The 20603-nt window shown below is 35.5% G+C and overlaps 1 protein-coding gene across 12 annotated transcripts in view; it reads left to right on the top strand.

Annotated features, from left to right (window-relative positions):
• Positions 1–20603, top strand: part of PKP4 (plakophilin 4) — a 228263-nt gene that overhangs the window by 124359 nt on the left and 83301 nt on the right. For 9 of the 12 annotated variants that reach the window (XM_012496517.2, XM_012496518.2, XM_003266146.3 and 6 more), the window contains one exon: positions 164–276. In XM_012496517.2, the coding sequence (XP_012351971.1) occupies positions 164–276 (113 nt within the window). Of the gene's footprint in view, positions 1–163; positions 277–1062; positions 1160–11390; positions 11420–12054; positions 12155–20603 lie in introns of all 12 variants that reach the window. The other 3 variants (XM_030797018.1, XM_030797017.1, XM_030797019.1) reach the window with 3 other exon arrangements.

Genomic DNA, 20603 nt, shown 5'->3' with positions numbered 1-20603 from the left:
AATAGGTCATTTATTTCATCCACAAATTGCATTTCACAAAGCCACACCATAGCTTTATGTTATGGGTACGTTCGTATGTTTCCTGTGACATACATTAATTCATATATCTGCCTGAGCAGCATACCTCGGTGCCTTATATGCCTTTTATTTTCTTGAATCACAGGAGCTTCAGTTTCAACGACTCACCCGAGAACTGGAAGTGGAAAGGCAGATTGTTGCCAGTCAGCTAGAAAGATGTAGGCTTGGAGCAGAATCACCAAGCATCGCCAGCACCAGGTACAGGGCCAATGGCTCCATCTTTATGCACACTCAAGTTACATGCCTTATTAGGTTGTTCTCTGTGCAGCAAAAGATTCTGTTAGTGTTGTTACTGTTAACTTGCCTTCCAGAATTTGAAACCAAAAATGTCCATTTATTCTAATTTTGAGAAGCCTCTTGCAATCCTTCAGTCCTGTGCTTGAAATGTTTTCTATAGCATTGGCAAGCTTCTGTAGCAAAAGCTACTGTGCTGCCTTCAGATTCCTCATAGGTACACACAGTTAATGGATGTTGTCGTGATGAATTGCTAATTATTTGGTAAAGCTAGTTGGCTGGTGCTTTGAACACCTGGTATTGATTTTTTTAAAACTAAGAAATATTTCTAAATAAGATTGCATTAACTTTTAAAAATGTCTTCAGTTTACTTTGGGTTTTTCTAGAACTCTATGAATCTACCACACAAACTAATTACTATATGGAATAATTTACTGTACTTACATATAGTAAATACTAAATGAGTGCATTACTATAAAAACATAATCATGATTGTTATTTTTTATTTAAATACCACTTATGCTATTTAAAAGCATCATTCCTGTAAAAATTACATGTTCTAAATAGTTAAATCACTGCTTATCCTACCTAGAGATTTCTTTCTTAATAATTACATATTTCTATAAAGCCTACTGTAAAATGCTTTCATTGCTTGCAGTTTTAAGTTTGATCTGCTTACACTTAGGTAGACATGCCTGCAATAACTTTTCTCTCAGTTATTTCTAACCTCATAATTATTCTACTTTTCAGTATCTTGTGTTACTCATGGGCAAAAAAACTTCTTAGTGAATAGAATGCTGTCTTGTTTCTAACTGATTGTTGGTATGAACATTAAACTATTGGGCTGGTAAGTTGTAGTAATATGAATTTTTCATCTCTCTTAATAGTTGTGTATATTGATATGCTTGGTAAGGCATAAAGTATATAAGTAAAGGTCGTCAAAACTTTTACAAAACAAATATAAGATTATGTAATTATTTTATAAATATCCAGGAAGATTTTTATAGAAAGAGAATTATAAGCAAGGTATAAAATAATAAATTAGAAATTTCTAACTCAGACTTTGCAATACCCAATGAAATAATTTGTTAAGGAAGTTAAAACTGTGAAAACAAAAATTAGCTTTAATTCTCTGTTATATTTTTTAGAAATTATCCATATCTTTAGCACCAAAAAGAACAATTCACAAACTCAATAATATGGTATTATATGTTTATAAAAGGTATGAACCAACTGGTTTTGTTTTTCTAAGCAGAATTATATTTTACTAGAAAAGTAATTCAACATTTAACAGAATTCTGTTAGTACTTCTTATTCTGGCAATATTACTAACTAAATTAAAATAGAAATTCTCTTGATAAACTCCTAGTAATACTTGGTATATCAATAATAAAGACCAATACCTAGAGGAAATGGCACAAGAGGAGGGAAAATCCCCAGATATTGAAACTAGAAAGAGCACTGAAAACCAGAGCCAGAAGCTTGAGCTACCTCTGTAGGAGATGTGAGAACAGTTGTCAAACCTCAAAGTAAGCACTAGAGGTGGGTTTTATACCCATATAGGAGCCAAAGAATGAAGTCTTGTGTGTGCTCAAGATGGTATGTTTGAACTTAAGATCACTGCACTAAGCCATGTCCTTTAAAGGACCCCACGATTAGCAAACCCCAGGCTTCTATCATATGTGGGTTTGGAGCCCAAATGTAACAATCCACATTGCTCAGGGGTCCCCAGTAAGCAAATGGCACCACTAAAGATGAGCTCACAGTGAGATAGTATAAAACACAAATTTCTGAGTGACATCAGCAAGATGACAGAATAGGACTTGTCAGTGCTCATCCTCTCACAGAAACATCAATTTGAACAACCATTCACACACACAAATACCTTCACTAGAGCTAAGGAATCCAGACGAGAGATTACAGCACCTGAGTGTAGCACAAAAATAAGAAAAGATGTATTGAAGAGGGTAGGAAGGACAGTTTCACACTGTGCTTTGTTCATCATGTATTTCTAAATTAGTTCTGATTTTGTAAAAAAAAAAAAAAATGCATCGAAATACATATCATAAAAAAACCTGACCATGAGTGAGAGAATCAGTGAGCAAAAGAGTAGGGTTTCACAGTCCAAGAACTGGGTACCATTGGAGGAAGTCTGACAGGTGTGCACCGTAAAATAGATACAAAGCATGCTCATTGCAGCATCATTTGCAAAAGTAAAAAATTACAAAGAACATACTTATTCATCAGGATGGAAATGGAAAATAAACTGTTAATAGGTACACTCTAAAGCAGTTAAAATGAAACTCTAGAGCAGTTAAAATGAAATAACTAGATCTACGTGTATCAACATAGACGTGTTTGCAAAACAGACTTGAAAAGCTGTAAGTTGCAGAAGAATAGCTGTAGGAGGATATAATCTATGAGCAATTTAAATATATATATATATAGCAATACTGCATAATAATTAAATAGTACTTGGTATTGTTTGTCAGTGTATGCATGTGGAGTAAAATTATAAAATACTTTGGAATGACACCAATTTAAGATAGTGGAACCTCTAGAAAGGAAGAAAGGAGGACGATACTAGGAATTAGGCTTTTGCCAAATCTGTAGCATTTTATTCAAGAGCCATGTGGAGAAAATATAACAAAATGTTAACAACTGTTAAATGAGGGAGTGGTTGATATATGCATGGCTATTAGATTATGTTCTGGACTTGTGAATTTTAAAATGTTAAGTAATTTTAAGGTTATATCATTCATTGGCTAATTCCATATGTTTTTTAAAAATCTCTAAGTAAAATACATATTGTGGGTAGTAGTTTCTGTCAGTGACTGTTTTTGTGGTTCCTGTCTGGTTCTCACTGCCTGGCATTTGTGCCTGGCATGTGACTGTGGCACCACTAGTGAATGTCGGGTGAATGAATGGGTCATGCAGAAATGGGAGTGGGGTTGACCAGGGAAAGGAGGAAAATGTGCACAAAGGCATATATGGCCCCACATTACAGTTGTCCTGAGCACTAAGAGGCTCAGTGTCCAGGATATGTCCTAAAAGGACCTACTGGTTTATGAAATTGGAAAGGTGAAGCTGGCATTTAATTGTGAAGAACTTTATTAGATCTTTAAAGGAGACCTACTGAAAGTTGTTATTGGTGGTGGTGATGGTTATTAGAAGTTTTCCTTTTTTGAGAGTGCAGTGTGTAAAACAGAATAAAGAGGCCAGGCAGCCAGATAGGAATCTATTATGAAATTTTAAGGGTTATGAGTAAGGTGGGTTTCTTCATTCAGTGATCTCTGAGCTGTGGTTGGAATGGTAATTGATCCACTTGGATTGCCCTACTTTCTTCTCATGTTGAATTCCCGTGTATTCTTGATATCCCAACTAAATGCTTACCCTTCTTTACAGCCTTTCTCAAGTTTCTCAGGAAAAGTCACCTCCCTCATCTGAATTCCCATCACTGTTTCCCTGTGCATGTTAGCTGCTCAACAGGTAGTAAGGCCCATTCCACCCCCATGGCCCTGGCACAGAGCCTGGCGCTCAGCAAGTGGGCACCCAGCCAAATGATCACTGAATGGATAATGAACCTTAAGTCCAGGGTGCTTCGGGCACATCATGTAAAGGTGCTTTGCCATTAGGGGAGCTAAGGTTTTTTATTGTGTCACTTGAGAGATCCCCCTTGCATCTCCAGTGTGTTTCAATTGCCAGTCTTGGAACCAGAATCTAAGGGATACAGAGAAGAACAGAAATTAGCTCTTAGACCCAGGCCCCCTTTCCTGTATGCCATTTCCGATTTGCTAAAAAATAACAATTAAAAGTGGAATTGTTGCTTTGGGCCATCAAGCTTCTGTTTGATTCAGTTCGTTCTTGCATGAAATGAGTTTAATCAGTAAAATGGGGGATTTGATCACCAGTTACCTTTCCTAGTGTTTGATTTGGATGCTGTGGCATAGTTGGTAAGGTGATCTGTAAGATTTTCTTAATTTTCCTGGTCCAAAGATGACACTAATGACTCACAGGAAAATGAAAAGCATTTGTTTTTATTTACCTTTTCACCCATCCAAAGTTTTTGTCATTATTGGCCTCACCCTGTGAAGAAGGATGTGGCAGTGGCATGAGGTCATGTTTAATGCCTGTTTAATGACGCTTATGCTGTGATAAACTGTGGAATCCTCTTCCCCGAATGAGTGGCTCTAATAGTGAGTAGTTCGGTTCCCTCACACTTGTAGGATCAAAGATTCATTTTTAACCCATGCCAGAAGATGTTTCCATTTTATAGGTAGAAACTAGTCCTCTGCATACATTTGCACCTATCAGGAAATGTCCCAAAAAGGTGAACTGCATAATAATCATTGGCGCGGTGGCTCACGCTTGTAATCCCAGCACTTTGGGAGGCCGAGGCGGGCAGATCACGAGGTCAGGAGATCGAGACCACGGTGAAACCCCGTCTCTACTAAAGATACAAAAAAATTAGCCGGGCATGGTGGCGGGCGCCTGTAGTCCCAGCTACTCAGAGAGGCTGAGCCAGGAGAATGGCGTGAACCCGGGAGGCGGAGCTTGCAGTGAGCCGAGATTCCGCCACTGCACTCCAGCCTGGGTGAGAGAGCGAGACTCCGTCTCAAAAAAAAAAAAAAAAAAAATCATTGGCAGTTTACTTGCAGTATGCCTTCTTGAGAACATTTTGAAAATCTTAAGATAAAATTCCTTAGTTTTTCTATTAATGACTTGTTAGAATTAGTAGTCTTCCAAACAAGGTAAAAACCTCATTTCTGATGACTTTTCCATTGGTTTTATTTACTTCTTCAAAATTAATAAAACTAGCACTATCAATGTATTATAATGAACTTTCATCTGGAGTTGATGAAGCCTGTATCAAGAGATGATATATCAGACCAGAAATAATCACTGCAACCTTGAAAAGCCCTGAAGGTGGGTTATGGCCTCATTTAATAGAGCAGTTGTAGCCTTTCTTCATTTGTACCAAGTACACTAAAGTTATCTATGCAGGTAATATTATCTGTGTATTTAATATTTTACCTTATTGAAGTTTGGTTTTGGAATGAATTAATAAAGAAGTTATGGTTTGTCTGCATTTATATTGAGTAACGTATAGTTATATTTCACCTCATTGAAAGGAACCAGTTAATAGGGAAGAAAAAACTTTTCTGCATTTGTTCTGAATATGCTATAGTTACTTATGCATTCAATATTTCACCTTATACAAAAGTATTTGAAACACCTTTCAAAATACAAAATTTAAAATTTGGGAAATTAGGGCAAAAAGAAAGTAAAATTTAGAAAAATAAGATGAAGCCAAGGTTCAACTAGTACACAAAATGTATGTTGTAACCTTCCATGCCACGTTCGCTCTGAGTGACCTGATAGCCATGCTAAAGACAGAAATGCTAATGAATTCCACAATTCACGTGTCTGTAAGAGAAAAACAAACTAGGTTGCTCAGGAGGATCCACCATTCCTGGGGCTGAGACCTAAGTGGTTTCTCCCGTGTGTCCCCATTAACATACTGCTGTATGATGAGGCAAGCAATGTCCTCAGTAGTCTCTTTCCAGTAAATTACAAAAACAAGCTCATAGGGCTCTTTCTTCCATTGTTAAATGGAATATAAATGGATGGAATAGCACCTTAACTAAAAGTAATTCTCCAGGGGTTCAATTCTGACACTACAGCTTGGCTCCAGGATAATACTTAGCATATGTAGATGGATGAATCAATTTTAGGTCCACTAAGCAGGCAGCCTACCATGACTATTTCTGTCTGTAGAGCCTTTTAGAATCATGGATGGCAATGAGTGCTGAGATGTGAGATGGCCTGTGTTGCTTGTCATTGTGCAGGTGCATAGTGTATACATCTTAGCAACAGAAATGACTCCCAGCTCATCTCAGGAAATCTCACAGCCCAGAATCCTCAGAGGGAAATATGTCCTTTAAGTCTCATGTCTCCCACGGGCTAAGCAACATCCTTCAAATCCAAATTTTGATGAGCATGGGACTTGTTCTTTTATTCCCTGCAATATCATTGATGGGGTATCATTTTCACATTAGTCGGGTTGAGATTTCACTGGATACAGTGAGAGTAAAAGGGTGCAATAGCCCACATTGCAGGGCTCACTTGGATTCTGTACCCATCTACTCCCCCTAGGACTTCCCCTTATGCCTCCACTCCAAGGACACTGAAGCAGGCAATGGTGTAGACAAGACCGTATTCTTAACTCTGTATTTTATTGATTGTGGAGTTAAATGACATTCCTTTTAGACAAGTTGTAAAGTTCAGGAAAGTATAAAGAGAAAAATTCATGATTCTACCATTCAGAGATAACTACTATACATTTTAAGTCAACTTTATTGAAGTGTGATTTACTTACCGTAAAATTCAGCCCTTTGTAGTATAGTTTTACAATCCTTTACTAGCACTTTTGGTATACAGTTGTGTGACGACCACCACCACCACAATTGACATATAGAACATTTTCATGAACCCCCTAAAAAAGAGGCAACCACTTTCAAAAGTTTGCTGTATTTCTTTCTCTTAAAAAAAATTTTTTTAATTTAATTTTGAGGTAATTCCCCACAGGTGACTTTTTATCTTGTTCCTAAAGTCCCACTTTGGTATGCCAAGGTATTCTTCAAACAACCTTTTTTTAATGTTTTGTTTGTTTCTTATATTTTTATATTTTCTGGGTTTTTTTTTAATAAACCCTTGTGTCGAGGGCAGACTTTCAATAGATCACAGCGAGGGAGGTGCTCTGCTACAGATGAAACCCAACCCAGAAACAGGTCATCTACAAATGGTTTAGCGCCAGGTTCCCAACAAGCGTTACATGACGGGTAAGGGGGCAGCCGCCTTTCTGGCCGCACTCCGTTTCCCAGGACCAGGGGCTCTCCACACTGGGGTCCCAGCGCGCGTCCGAGTGGCCTGCTGGTGGGGACGGCAGGGGACCAGTGATTCGAGGCCAACCAAGGCTCCGGCTCTGAGGCCAACCGAGGGTCTGTGGCCCTGCTGTATGGTTCTGCCTGGGTGGGATTCTGACTTAGAGGTGTTCAGTCATAATCCCACAGATGGTAGCTTTGCCCCGTTGGCTTCTCAGCCAAGCACATACACCAAATTTAATGGTTTCCACGTGCCAGCCGAATTCGCAAGTGCTGAATAGCTTGGGTCCTAGGGATGCTAACTCAGTAGGTTAGGGACCAGTGCAGCCTTCCAATGGCAAGTGCATACTAGTGGAAGACTCAGCCAGGAGAAATACTGCAAGATAAATTCATCGTTCCGGTATACAGTGTACGGTCTGTGTTCACATTTCATGCAAGCAGAGAAGTTACACTAGTGGTTCAGCTTGTTGTGTAGCAAAACTGGAAGGATAGGCCAGGCACAGTGGCTCATGCCTTTAGTCCTAGCACTTTGGGAGTCTGAAGCAGGAGGATCACTTGAGGCCAGGAGTTTGAAACTAGCCTGGCCAACATAGTGAGACCCTGTCTCTACAAAAAATTTAAACAATAAAAACTAGAAGGATTAAAAGTATATAGTTAGAATTGAAGATTTCATAAATGAAATATGATCATCTTAGAATTCCAGAAACTATCCCTGAAATTTTATAGTAAAGAATTTCAAAACTATAACTGTTCTTGACAACAGACTTGGAATGTTACTGTTTCCCAAAAACTCATCTTGGTTATCTATTCTTTGTTTTTTATTTACTTCATGATAAATTGTAAACAGTGAAAGAGAAAGTTTATTTCTTTGTACATCATAAACTGCTTCCAAATATTTGATTTTACAAATCGTACTTTGTCTCCTTACTAAAACAAAGCCCTAAGTTTTGATTTATATTGAAGTAAAAAATATATATTTAAAAATTGAGCCTTTTAATAATTGTAGAAAATATTAATGGCAACTTTTGGAAGTAAAGCACAGTTTAGATTTTCATTTTTGCTTTTCGCAAATGATTTTGAAATTTGATTATCCTGTTCAGAAGCATTTGGTCCCTTCACATTGTTCATTCTTTGGCTGGCTGTTGCTGGTATTAGGAAAATGGGTGGCAATGTTGAAGTTAAATAACTTCAAAGTCTTCCTAAGATTATCTCCCCTTTTTCAGTTAGTTTAAAGCCCTGCTAAAATAGAATTCTTTGTGATTTCAAAAAGGTCATACAGTTTTGACAAATAGTGTTCTTACTACCACTTAAGGAAAGAACTGTTATTTTTTTGATGAAAAGATTTGATTCCCTACTGCCATTCAGATTTTTTATTGTTTACACTTGATCGGGTCATCTGCAGATGCCCATCAGGTTTCAATTGATACTGCTAAAAATCCTAAAAATATTTTAGAGCTAACAGCAGCATAAAAGACCTTTTTGTGGTTCAAATCTTTTCTTCAGTGAATATTTTTAAGTCACTGAGAAATCAAACTCTTCAAATAATGTATTCTCTAGAAAATGAAGAATCTTTGAATAGATTGAATGTGTGTGCTTTAACAGTTTATTACTTATTTAATATACCACTTCAGGAGGATGTTTGAGAAAGTTCTGTCCCTTTGACCTTCAGTGTTCTCACCAGGCAAAACCTGAGAGTGCTTTTTATAAAATAACTATTTTATTGGGATACATTTCACATACCATAAAATCCATACTTTTGAAGTGTTCAATTCAGTGTTTTTAAGTATATTCAGAGTTGTGCAACCATCACCACTACTTAATTTTAAAACATTTTTATCATTCCAAAAAAAAAAAAAAAAACCCTCTAGCCTCCCCCTTTTTTCCTTTTCTCTGTCCTCAGAGAACCACACTAATCTACACTCTGTATCTATGGATTTGCCTATTCTCAACATTTCTAATAAATGATAGCATAACAATTTGTGGTCTTTTTTGTCTGGCATTTTTCACTTTGCATGAAATTTTCAAGGTTCCTCCATGTTGTGGCATGTATTGGTACTTCATCTTTTTTTATTTCCAAATAATCTTCCATCATGTATCTATGCCACATTTTATTTATTATTCATCAGTTGTACATTTGGGTTGTTTTCACTTTTTGGCTGTTACGAATAGTGCTGCTGGGTATTAAATTTTAAGAGGGAAAAATATCAAGAGCTTTGCTCTAAACATTCTTAAGTTGGGAGAGGCAGGAGCAAAGGGAGATTCCCCTTGGCCTGTCCACCCATCCTCCCAGTCTCTCATGTGGGCTTGCCTCCTTTCCTTTCTCCTTTGCTTCCTGTTTTAATAAATGCTTGTTTATTGGTGGGTTAGTTGTCTGTAATGATTTAGTTTTAATTTTTTAGTGTATTTGGTCACTAGTGACTCTCTTAATGGTCAAATATTCTAAAGCTCCCTAACTTCATTTCTAATTCAGACTAAATGAAGAATAAACTGTTTAATATTTGAATATAATTACCGGAAACCCTCGGGATCTCTATGGTGAATATTTATTAAATTGATGCTCTTATGAGCAAATTTGGTAACACTGCACTTTTGTGATACAACTCCTATTGTAAACACAGTAAAGAGTTCCACATCCGAAAGATACCAAATGAGTCAAAGCTGACCTGCAGCTCTACAGAAGTTGTTTATCCAGAGCAGTTTGCTCAACCACAGTTCTTCCAGAAGGCGTTTTTAATTATGATATCTCATTGCCATTCCAGTCACAAGCCAGTTTCAACTGGGACATACAAATCCAAATGACAAATATCTCTACACATGTGAATTAAACTAGTATAACTGAGTCTTGCCTAGGACATGTGACCCCAAGGTATTTCAACCAGTATTGCAGTAAGCTAACGCATTTTGAGCTAAAAATATCACCATGAAGAATTTTAAACAAGATACCTTTTATGAGTAATAGAATCTTTTTTGAACCTAGAATATTTTACTACAAAATGTTTTAATCACAGCAAATAAGTATTCCAAAATAAATTACCTGTCTCTTAGACTGAGCATTTTAAGTGTTAAATGGATAATGTGGTTAGGAAGAACCACAAAAAAGATCAGGTTAATAGCATAAATGTTTCAGATTATTTTAAGACTATTTCAATATATGTGGTTAAAATGGAGGCACCTCAGCTGTATTAATTTTTCTAATACTTTTAAAAATTCAGAGGCCCATACATCTAAAATATGTATATCATGCCATTATTTAATTATCTTTTAAAGAACAATTTTAGTTAAAACAGTATTTCGTTTTCTGTAATTTTTCATAGTTTGCTTTCTATAATTATATTATTAAATTATTTAACAGTATTGAATTATTGAATCAAAATAAGAATTATAATATTAGCCCTTACTCTTCACCATTAGAGTTTTTGAAATTATGTGTACATATTGATAAAGTACTTTAATAGGTTATACAGGATATTTCAAGATGCTTGAACAAATTTGCCTTCGCTGCTTTGTAGGAATTAGTAATTACATTTACTATCTCATAAAAGCAACAATGCTCTTAAATCCTGTATTTTCTTATTACTATTATTATTTTCCCTTATCTATGTTTTAAAATCTTCTTTATTTTGAGAAATGTTAAAAATTGTAAATACAGAGAATAAAATGAAAATGTAAGTACTCACATCCTGTAATTAAAAATTATTAAAAATTCATTTTTTATAAAAAATATTAAACATAAAATTCAAGTCCCCTTTGCCACATTTTCTCTTCCCCATAGCTAACCACTAGTGTGTAATGTTTCAATTTACTTTGCATACTTTTATGTCAATACATATACAGTACTTACATATTATATACATATATATTAACACCTGTGTAACCAATATTTTGTGTTGCTTTTTTTTTTTTTTACATCAAAGATGGTAGGTGTAGTTTATGTGCCATTGTGCACCTTGATTTTTTCCATTTGGGATCCAGCCACATTGAAATGTGTAAATCTAGTTCATTCTTTTAACTGCTCTTGTATATTTATATAATAGACATTAAACTGTTTAGCCATTCCATTGTTGGAGTTTTACAATATTGGAAGTGAACATTTTTGAACATATATCCTGGTTCACATGTGTAAAATTCTGGAAAATATATAATGAGAAGTAGATTATTTGAATCATAATGAATGTACATTTTTAATTTTTCTAGATCTTGCTGGTTTGAAGCAGCTTTCTGAAGTAGGTCAACAGTTGCACCCCCTTGAGCAGTGTAAAAAAGTTCCCGGTTCATTTTCTCTTGCTTGCTTGCTTTCTTTCCTTCTTTCTTTCTGCCAATATTTAATATTGAACGGGCTCTTTAATTTTTGCCAAACTAATGTTATCTCGTTTAACTTTGCATTTTCTCAATTACTGTTAGGATTGAATATGTTTTCATATGCTATGGTCCATTTGAGTGTCCTCCGGCTGTTCATGTTGTTTGCTCATTTTTCTAATGAATAATTTGGCTTTTTATTTTTGGTTCTATCATTAGTTTTTTAAAGCTAAAATAACTCTGGGATATATTTCTTAAAATAGTACAGATCCTAGTACATTGTAGAACAAAGTACACCATATTGATCTATTTTAAGAATATGAACATTTTAGTACATTGACATGTTTGTGGAAGAAATAACTTTCTTTCTATATATAATATAATAATAAATCTCAAATTATCCAAACCTGCCACTTAGGGTAGGTGAAAGCCCAACTACTATTACTCTCAGTTTCTATTTCCACATTTTCTATAGAGACTCTGCATTTATTTTTTTCTGCAAATATTTATAATGCCTTTTCTAAATTCATTCACTAAATACTTAGCTTTTCCTGTTTTCCAGAGCTACAAAGATACAAGCTTAGAAATTTGCCTTCTATCAGCAAGGGACCATTGTCCATAACTAAACCAGATGATGAAGTGTCTTCCCAGCAGCATAAAATGTATGCCTGTATTTTATTATTTTTAATTTTGTGAAGAATGCTGTTGATGAGGTTGCACTGGTTCTCCTAGCTCTGTCCCAGGATGCCTTACCTTGGTATCTTTGATTATCATATCCTTAGGTAAAAATCCCTTTCTATAATTATAGTGTAGGAAAGAGAACAGCAGCAGTTGAACATCTATTATGTAATTTGCAGTTTGATAGTAAATGTTTTGTGCATGTTATCCTCTTACTCTTCAGTAGGGTTTCATTTTTGGTCTTGGAGGTGGTGGTGTGTTTTGCTTTGATTTGGTTTTATTTATTGTACACCTGAATCTAACATGAGGCTAACATTTTCCCCTAAAGATACTGTTTTTCTCTTGCTTTACTATTGGAGTGTCAAGTGGGTGGGAAGACTTCAGTACTCCATTTACCTCCTTCTTGGCACTGCACCCCTCCAAACACATGCTATCTAGGTTTCCTTAACCCTTCAAAGAACTACCCTACACAGCTCTAATCCAGTGATGTATGGGAAAGGAAACTGAAAATGTGATTATCTACGTAAAAATGAGGGCCATCCATTAGTGCGTTTTCAGCAGTTAATCAGCTTATCGTAAAAATGTACATTGGCATGTCTGCCGAGGGATAGGGGTGGGGGACAAACATGACAAGTTTGCCAGACTTTATATTGTCTGAATTGTTATTATAGTTATCTTCCCTGAGGCTTCACAATCTATTTAATAACAAATCAATCTAATCTGTTTTTGCATAGATTTTTCTATGCTGCTGTTGTGTTACTCCACAATTAAATAGGAGAAAAACACTCTAAAACTGAAGCAGGAAAAAGTGTGTAGACTACAGATTTTCACAGCTAAAAAAAACTCCCATTAAATAACTACACATTTTAACCACTGTCAAATGTTTGGTTTGCATTAATAGACTGCTTATAATCCAAGGAGGAATGTCTTGAGTGTGTGTGTGTGTGTGTGTGTGTGTGTGTGTGTGTGTGTGTGTATTGTGTATTTATTCTAGACTTTTTTTTTTTCCGGAGAAAAATAATAGCCAGTTATGTTAGGATCCTATGACGTGTAGTCTTTGCTTCAGTCCAAGTCAATTAAAGATTGATCTACTTCCCAGATTTAGTTACATTATCAACAATGGGGCTATTTCAGCTGCAGAGAAAATTCAAGTAAAATTATCAACCATAATACAAGAACTAATGCTTACAAAGTACAAAATGCGGAAGTATATCTGTTTTCTGAACATTAGCGAAATACTTCTCAGTAAAGACATTTGTAAATGACAACTGAAATAGTATTATATCATAAATGAACATAAACAAAGGGAGAAATTATATTACCGAATGAAGTAGTTTAATCAGAATAAGTCTAGAAGTTAACTTGGTAGAACTTCGCAACCACTAACAAAATAGTGACAAACCAGTGATCACCAATGGCTACTAAAATCATCAGCTGGAAATGTAGTGGGAAATTTTACAATGAATGGATCAGGCTGACAGGACATGAACCCACTTATCTATCTTATGTTAATATCACAGAAAGGGAGACAGCCAGAAATCACAGTCACCTGATACAATGCAATGTGAAGTATGTAATGTCACCCATGACATGTTCTTGCCCTACAATTATTTAAGCATCCAGATATTAATATCAGTTTATGGGGAATACAGGAGACAGAGGACCATGTCAGTTGATACTGTGCTGATACATTCATTAGAACCAGGCTAAAATTCTACAGAGCAAATGAAATTATTTCAAATAGGAAAAAGAAGAGAGGGGGAGGTAAAACTATATATCAAAAGATTTTTAGAGACATAGCAACCAAATGTAACATATGGACCTTGTTTTGGTCCTGATTTAAACCACCCAACTGTTTTTAAATTGAAACAGGGAATATGAATACTGACTAGATACTTGTTGATACTAAGAATTTTACTGTTAATTTTTGGTGTAATAATATTATTGTGGTTATGTTCTTTTTTAAAGTATCTATATTTAGAGATACATTTCAAGTATTTATTACTGAAGTAATAAGATGTCTTCAGTTTGCTTCAAAATAATCCAGTAATATAGAGAATATAATGTAGAATAAAGATGTCAATGAAATAAGTTTGACCACATGTTCACTTTCTTGTTGAAGCTGGTTAAATACAAAGAGTGTTTGTTATACTGTTTTTTACTGTATATATTTTAAATGTTGCATAACAGTTTTTAAAATGTTAGGTGATTCAGATCTTAATTTTCTGACTGAAATTGCATTTTAAAAATTAACCATAATTTCAATGTTTATAAGATTAGTATGGTTATATTTCTTACAATCCGAGTGATAAATATTCTTTTTGAAAATTTAAATAAATACCATTTATTAGCTCTAACTTTTACAATGTAGAGATTATAAATTTACATAATATGCTCCACATACCATGTAATATCTTTCCTATCAATGATGTTCACTCATGGCAATGAATGGGACAGGGAGAAAAAAGAGGGAAAGAAAGATTAAGTCAGTCAACCTGTCCTCTGTTATGTTGTAAATTGTCATTTCTTTTTGGATTCATGTTTCTTAAAAGAAGCCTGGACATTAAAGCCAGAAATTTAAGGCAGTCTTGACCAAGCACTTACCTTTTCTGTTTGCCTTGAAGGGTACCTGTTCAACTCCTGATCAGTGTTTATGGATCACGCACTGTTTATCAAGAATGCTGTTTTAAGAGACTTTACCCTGTCTCTCCATTATCATTATCATCATTCCTTCTTATTCATCCTGTTAGGCTTTTTTCAGCTTCATCCTACAGCAGTAGTTAGGAACATGCGGGTGATAGAGAAGAGTAGGAAACCAGAGTGGTGGGTAAGGGCATATGGAACGAATTAGGGATCCATGAGCGTTTTCAGAGGGATTTAAAGCATTCTAGAAGCACTTTTCTAGGATCCAGATGTCTTACTACATAGAAACATAGTATATGCTGTGTAGAATATTTTCTTTTTCCTTATGGGTCCACTCTTTTTCCAGGATAGTCATTAATAATCCTGAGTCTGTGGACTGTCCCACATGTGAATTCATTCCTCCTTCTGCACTAAAACAGCTATTCATGTTGCTTGTCCATGAATCAAGAGCTGAAAATGCTGTTACAGAGAGAAACCTTTCTTTTTCAAAAAGTTAAGCAGAAATTTAACAAGTATATTATGCTCTCTCTTTTCACACTTATAATTAAATTTATTAAATTTTTACTGTTTATAAAAATTAAAAATCTTTACTCAACCAATCAGTAGACAGAAAGTGAATATCATTCTTTAGACACACACCAGATTTGATAGTACATTTACATGAGTAGCAAAGAACTCTCTGTGTAAATGATTGGGGGAATAAATGTTTAATTACAAATTTAGGCTTAAAATTCCTTTTAAGTAAATTTTTACATAGGCTTTACAAAGCACTTAAAATATGAAATAATGTACAAAATTAAATTGTATGCATCAAATAAAACTATTTGTAATTATGAATTTCAAGGATTTTGTATCCCAGCGTGTCTCTTACTATAGACTGCTACAGCTTAGTCCCATGTTAATGCTGTGCCCCGTCTCACATGGAACAAATAGAAAAACAGGGCCCTTTTCTTGCTCCTTACCAGCATCTGCTTTATTTACAAGTATAAGATGTAGATGCTTTTATGCAGTTCTAACAGAAAATAGTATGTTTATATGCCCTTTCTTCTTTATTTTAATTTTTTTAAATTTCCTATTTCTTCACCTTTGGAAGGTTTTAGAAGAATAGAAATGAGGGAGGCAACAGCATTTTGTAGACCAGGGACACAAATAGTTCCCAGTAGCCCGTCTGTTTCAAGGCCAAATCTTTGCCCAAATAGGATCCTAGGTTTGTGGCGGGATATTTAGGAAGAGAGTCTGTTGTTGTGTTTAGCCATTTTACTCTTTTCATCTCAGTTGCTTTCATCCTTTCAAATGTCACTTGAAATATTAGAAAACCTTCCTATTCTGATTTCTACTTTGACTAGTTGGAACACCTGTTGTGGGATGGGCATAAACAGAAGTCGTGTTTCCTGTATAATTTATAGGGATACCAGAGGGAACTGTTTATCTCATTTTTGTCTAGTACTACGTCCTTTTTGATCTTTCCTTTCCCATATGATCTTCTGAATCTTTTATTCATAGATTCAAAGCACTAACACAAAATGCTTTTGTCAAAGAATATTTAACATCTTCTGAAATTTGTTCACCTCTAGTCCCTATGAAGGTTACTTGAACTGTATTTCCTGTTCCTTTCATGTTTTTGCTGTGCATCAAATAAGCAATTTTCCCTTCAGGAGGCTGGTCATGATATTGTTTATTTAAATCTTAACTTTCCCTGGAATGCGTTTTAGACAGCTGTTATAGGGATCCAAAAATATATAGTAGAGTAGCACAAAGGAAAAGTAGAATGAAGAACTGAGAAAACAAGTATGAAAACAAAATAGGGCCATGAATAAGACCAAACATGTTCACCACAATAGTTGGGCATACATTTTACTCAAACTTGGTAGCAGCCAATGTAAACCAAGAGTGGACTTCTATTCCACATTTTGCTGTCCTTGTTGCTCATGACTTTGTAAAGACTAAAATTGTAGAAGCACATTCTGAGCATGGCCAAGTTCTTCAGGTAAAGTGTCACTGAGGGAAATATGAGTCTGACTCTAGGCCCTTGACCTTTTCTGCCTTCCAAGAGGCGTATCAGGTCTGCCTTCCTATAGCCATCTTGTTTGCTCATTCTGTTGGTCACACCAGTGGTTGGGTTTGGAGTGGAGATGGATTGACGCAGAGCCTCACTAGTGGAAGGCAACTCAAGCTTCATGCCCTGTTGCTGGTGGGTCAGGAACAGCTATAGCCTACATGAAGGGTGTCATTTTTAATTCAAGTGCTCTTGCTTTTCTGTAACCTCGATATCGCCCTGAGATCCTATAAATAATTATGAAAAGAAGCCCTTTGTCCTGTCTCATTTGTTATGCCTTGCTTAGTTCAAACTATAGGCATGTATCATTTTCAGGGGCAAGGTCATAACACATAAAAATAAATAAACTACAGTTAGGGACCTGTTGTCACATTTTCACTTTTCCTGGCTGCTGAGATCTTGGGAATAGCCTTAGGAAGAGAGGGGACTAATGGCCATTCTGATGAAAAGCCAGGAAGAATTAATTAGTGGCCCTTTCTTGGGAAGAAAGAAATCAGTCTCCATCCAACAGAGAATTGCCCAGGATCTGACAGCATGGTAAAGAGAGACTTGGTCAGTGAAAAACCAGGAATTTGGAGGAAGAGATTTTGTTTTGTTTTTGTTTTCATTGAGATTGATTGTGAATGGACACTAAGTAAATTTGGAAGGGGTTTCAAAAAATATAGTTAAATACTAAGGAGGATTGCTTTCAGAGTATTTTTGCTAAGAAATCATTACTGCCTGGATTCATGATTTTTCAAACTAGGGTCCTGAGATTGCCTCCGAGGTGGTGGTGAATGTGGTGGTGGAAATATTTCTTTGCCTTCCAACTCCCCCGTCCTTCAGCTGGGCAAAGCAGTTCACTTTCACTGTCTTCACCTGTCGACCTTCCTGTCTTCACCTTACCGAACTAGCTTAGTGCAATGATGAAGAGCTATCCAAACTTGTTTTGGGAAGAATAATCATGATATATTGTTTAATTTTGTGTAACTGCTCTATTTGTTCTGACGTTAAGACATAGAGCATAAGTCTCTAGTGTAAAGAATTTATTTCCTGGGCAATCCTTATCTGACTAAAAGAAACAGATAAAGGCCCTGTTTCCCAAACAGGAAAAACAAAACTGGTTGTAACCTGACAGTTACCTATTAGTAAGTGATATGAGTTTTCAGAACATCGGAAGACCGGTTATAGCATTAGAGAACCCTCTATTCCATCTTAGTCTTCTAGATCCTACTTCTCACCATGCTTATTATAAATATAAAATGAACTCACGGACATTCTTGTTGAGGGTCAGGGTAAAGAGAAATCTGACCTTCCCACAGGTGAATGCCTGGTCTTAATAAGACCAGGGACTTCCATAGGAATTATATTCAAAAAGCAGCATTCTCAGCTTAAATTCACAAGCACTCAAGAAAGCTAAAGCACAGAATGCATTTAACCTAGCTAAGAACGCACAAGAAACTAATGGAATATTTTACAAATGCATTAAGAGACAGAGCAAAGTTTTAAATGTGCTAATTAAAACAGAAGCCAAAGCAATGTTAGATAGACATAAAAATCTTAAAGTATGTTGTATCTCCTGATCATAATTGAAGATTTAATTATAATTAATGACGATAAAGAAATTTAAGTGTTTGACGGAATGTGTTATTCAGTTAAGGTAGTTTGTTTTAAATTTATCCTGTAACATTCTTAAGTAGAGACAAACTGAAGAATCATTAGTAGTTTTTTTGCCATATGTCCTTGGGGAGGGGAAAAAAATCCCAGATGCATAATGGGAAATACAGAGTGACAGGGAACTATGGAGCCCAGTTCACATAACTAAGAGGATTCTGCAATAATTCTTTAAAAAGCAGTTTGTAATGCCTAGAGGATAACAAGGTGTTAAGTAATTGCAATGTGAACTCATTGCCAAAAAATAAAAACACAAAATGAGTTTACCTATTTTTTTTTTAACTTAGAAGTAGACCTTGGAATTGACTAAAAAGTAGACTTAACTAGAACTTCTCACAATAGATTTAGAATCCAGAAAGCCTATACATTTCCTAATGGAGTAACTTTGATTAGTGGAAAAATAAAGCCCACCAATGGCACAAGAAAAGGTGAAACATAAGTTATAAAATGAGCAAATCACAAATTGAAAGTAAGACAATAACGAATTGGTGGAGAAAGAGAGAAATGCAGTTTGGAACTTATGTCCTGAAGCCACTGAGATTCCATCTGTAAACGTGGGCATTTTTAAACTCTAATTCAAGAATTAATATCTACAGAAATACAGACTTGTGTGGAACTTAGGATCAGAGCTCAAAATGGTAAAACTGAGAAAAAACTGAGGAGTGAAACATCAAGGAAAGGCCACAATGTACAAATGTTTTTTTTTAATTTTTCTTAGTAAAGATTAATATACATCTGATTCATGTATTAATTACATCTATTTAATAGAAGAACACTTAAGAATAATTTAGAGAATATTGTATACCAGGCACAGTGGCTCATGCCTGTAATCTCAGCCTGGGCAATGAAATGAGACCTTGTCTCTTTAAAAAAAAAAAAAAAAAAAAAAAAAGAATATTGTAATATTGTAAAAAAACTATGGTGTGACAGTGAAAATAGATCAGGTAACGCTACTCATTTGAGATGGTTTAAACAGCCATTAAAGAGATCATCTGTCATGACACAGAGGGGGAGAAATGTCAGATTTCTTACACATGTAGCATATTATTTTGGTGGTCTCCCAAACTGGCTTATTCTCAACCCCTTACAGTTTTTGAGCTGTGGAAATCAAGGTGCAGTCTAGAGTATGGCGTATAGTTCATATTGTCCCATACCTGTCTCACTGGAGACTTCGTGTTCAAATTCCTACCTGGGTGCTCCCAGTACCAGCTGACCTTCTTTTCATAGATGAGTATAAGGAGAGTTAGGTCTTGGTTTCTGTTTTTAAAAGTTGCTTCACACTTTTGTTTGTGATAGATATGTGAACGTCTCTTTAGTCGTCATAGTGCTGGGCCCTGTGACATTGACATCAGAGTCCTCTCTTGTAGAATGCTCTTCTCACCATGTATTCCCAGCCTCTAACAATGGCTGACACTCAATAAATCATCAACAGATAATTGTTGAATGAATCCATGTGATATATGCAGTAAACATCTTTTCTATAAGATACAGAGTTCAAATCGGGAGGAATCTGTCTCTTTTGTAGAATGATTGAAACAGTTTCTAAAATTATGTAGCATTAATCTTTAAAACAACAACCCAAAGAGTTAAGATCAGCTATCATATATTTAAGCATCCTACTCAATGCCAGCTCCTGGTTAGATGCATGTAGAATTAATATACTGTCTTTACTCTCAAGAAGGCTGCAGTCTGGTAGTAGAAACAGGTAGGTAAACAAATACTATGGTTACAATGTGAAAAGTGCAAAAATAGAGATAAATTATGGGGTACATTCACGATAAAAAGGGGGAGGTGACCAACTCTCCTCAAGGTAATTCTGGAAGGATGATTGTTGGTCACCAGAGAGAAGGCTATAGATGGTACATAGTCCAGAGAGTGGGACACACCCATGCTCCATTCGTAAATAAAACAATTTCTAGGATAATTTGAGTTATCCCTTCTAATTAATACTGAGTAAAATTTAATTTGTTATTGGCTACGGTTTATTTTTTCAGCTATTAATGAGTTATATATAAATATACGTGTGTGTAAAATTTCTTGACACAATTATTTTTGTTTATTTATTGTTTTGAAACAGGGTC

Source organism: Nomascus leucogenys, chromosome 17 (genome assembly GCF_006542625.1).
Source record: "Nomascus leucogenys isolate Asia chromosome 17, Asia_NLE_v1, whole genome shotgun sequence".
NCBI classification, from domain to species: Eukaryota; Metazoa; Chordata; class Mammalia; order Primates; family Hylobatidae; genus Nomascus; species Nomascus leucogenys.
The sequence above is the reverse complement of the archived record's forward strand: the minus strand, read 5'-3'. Positions and strand labels throughout refer to the sequence as shown.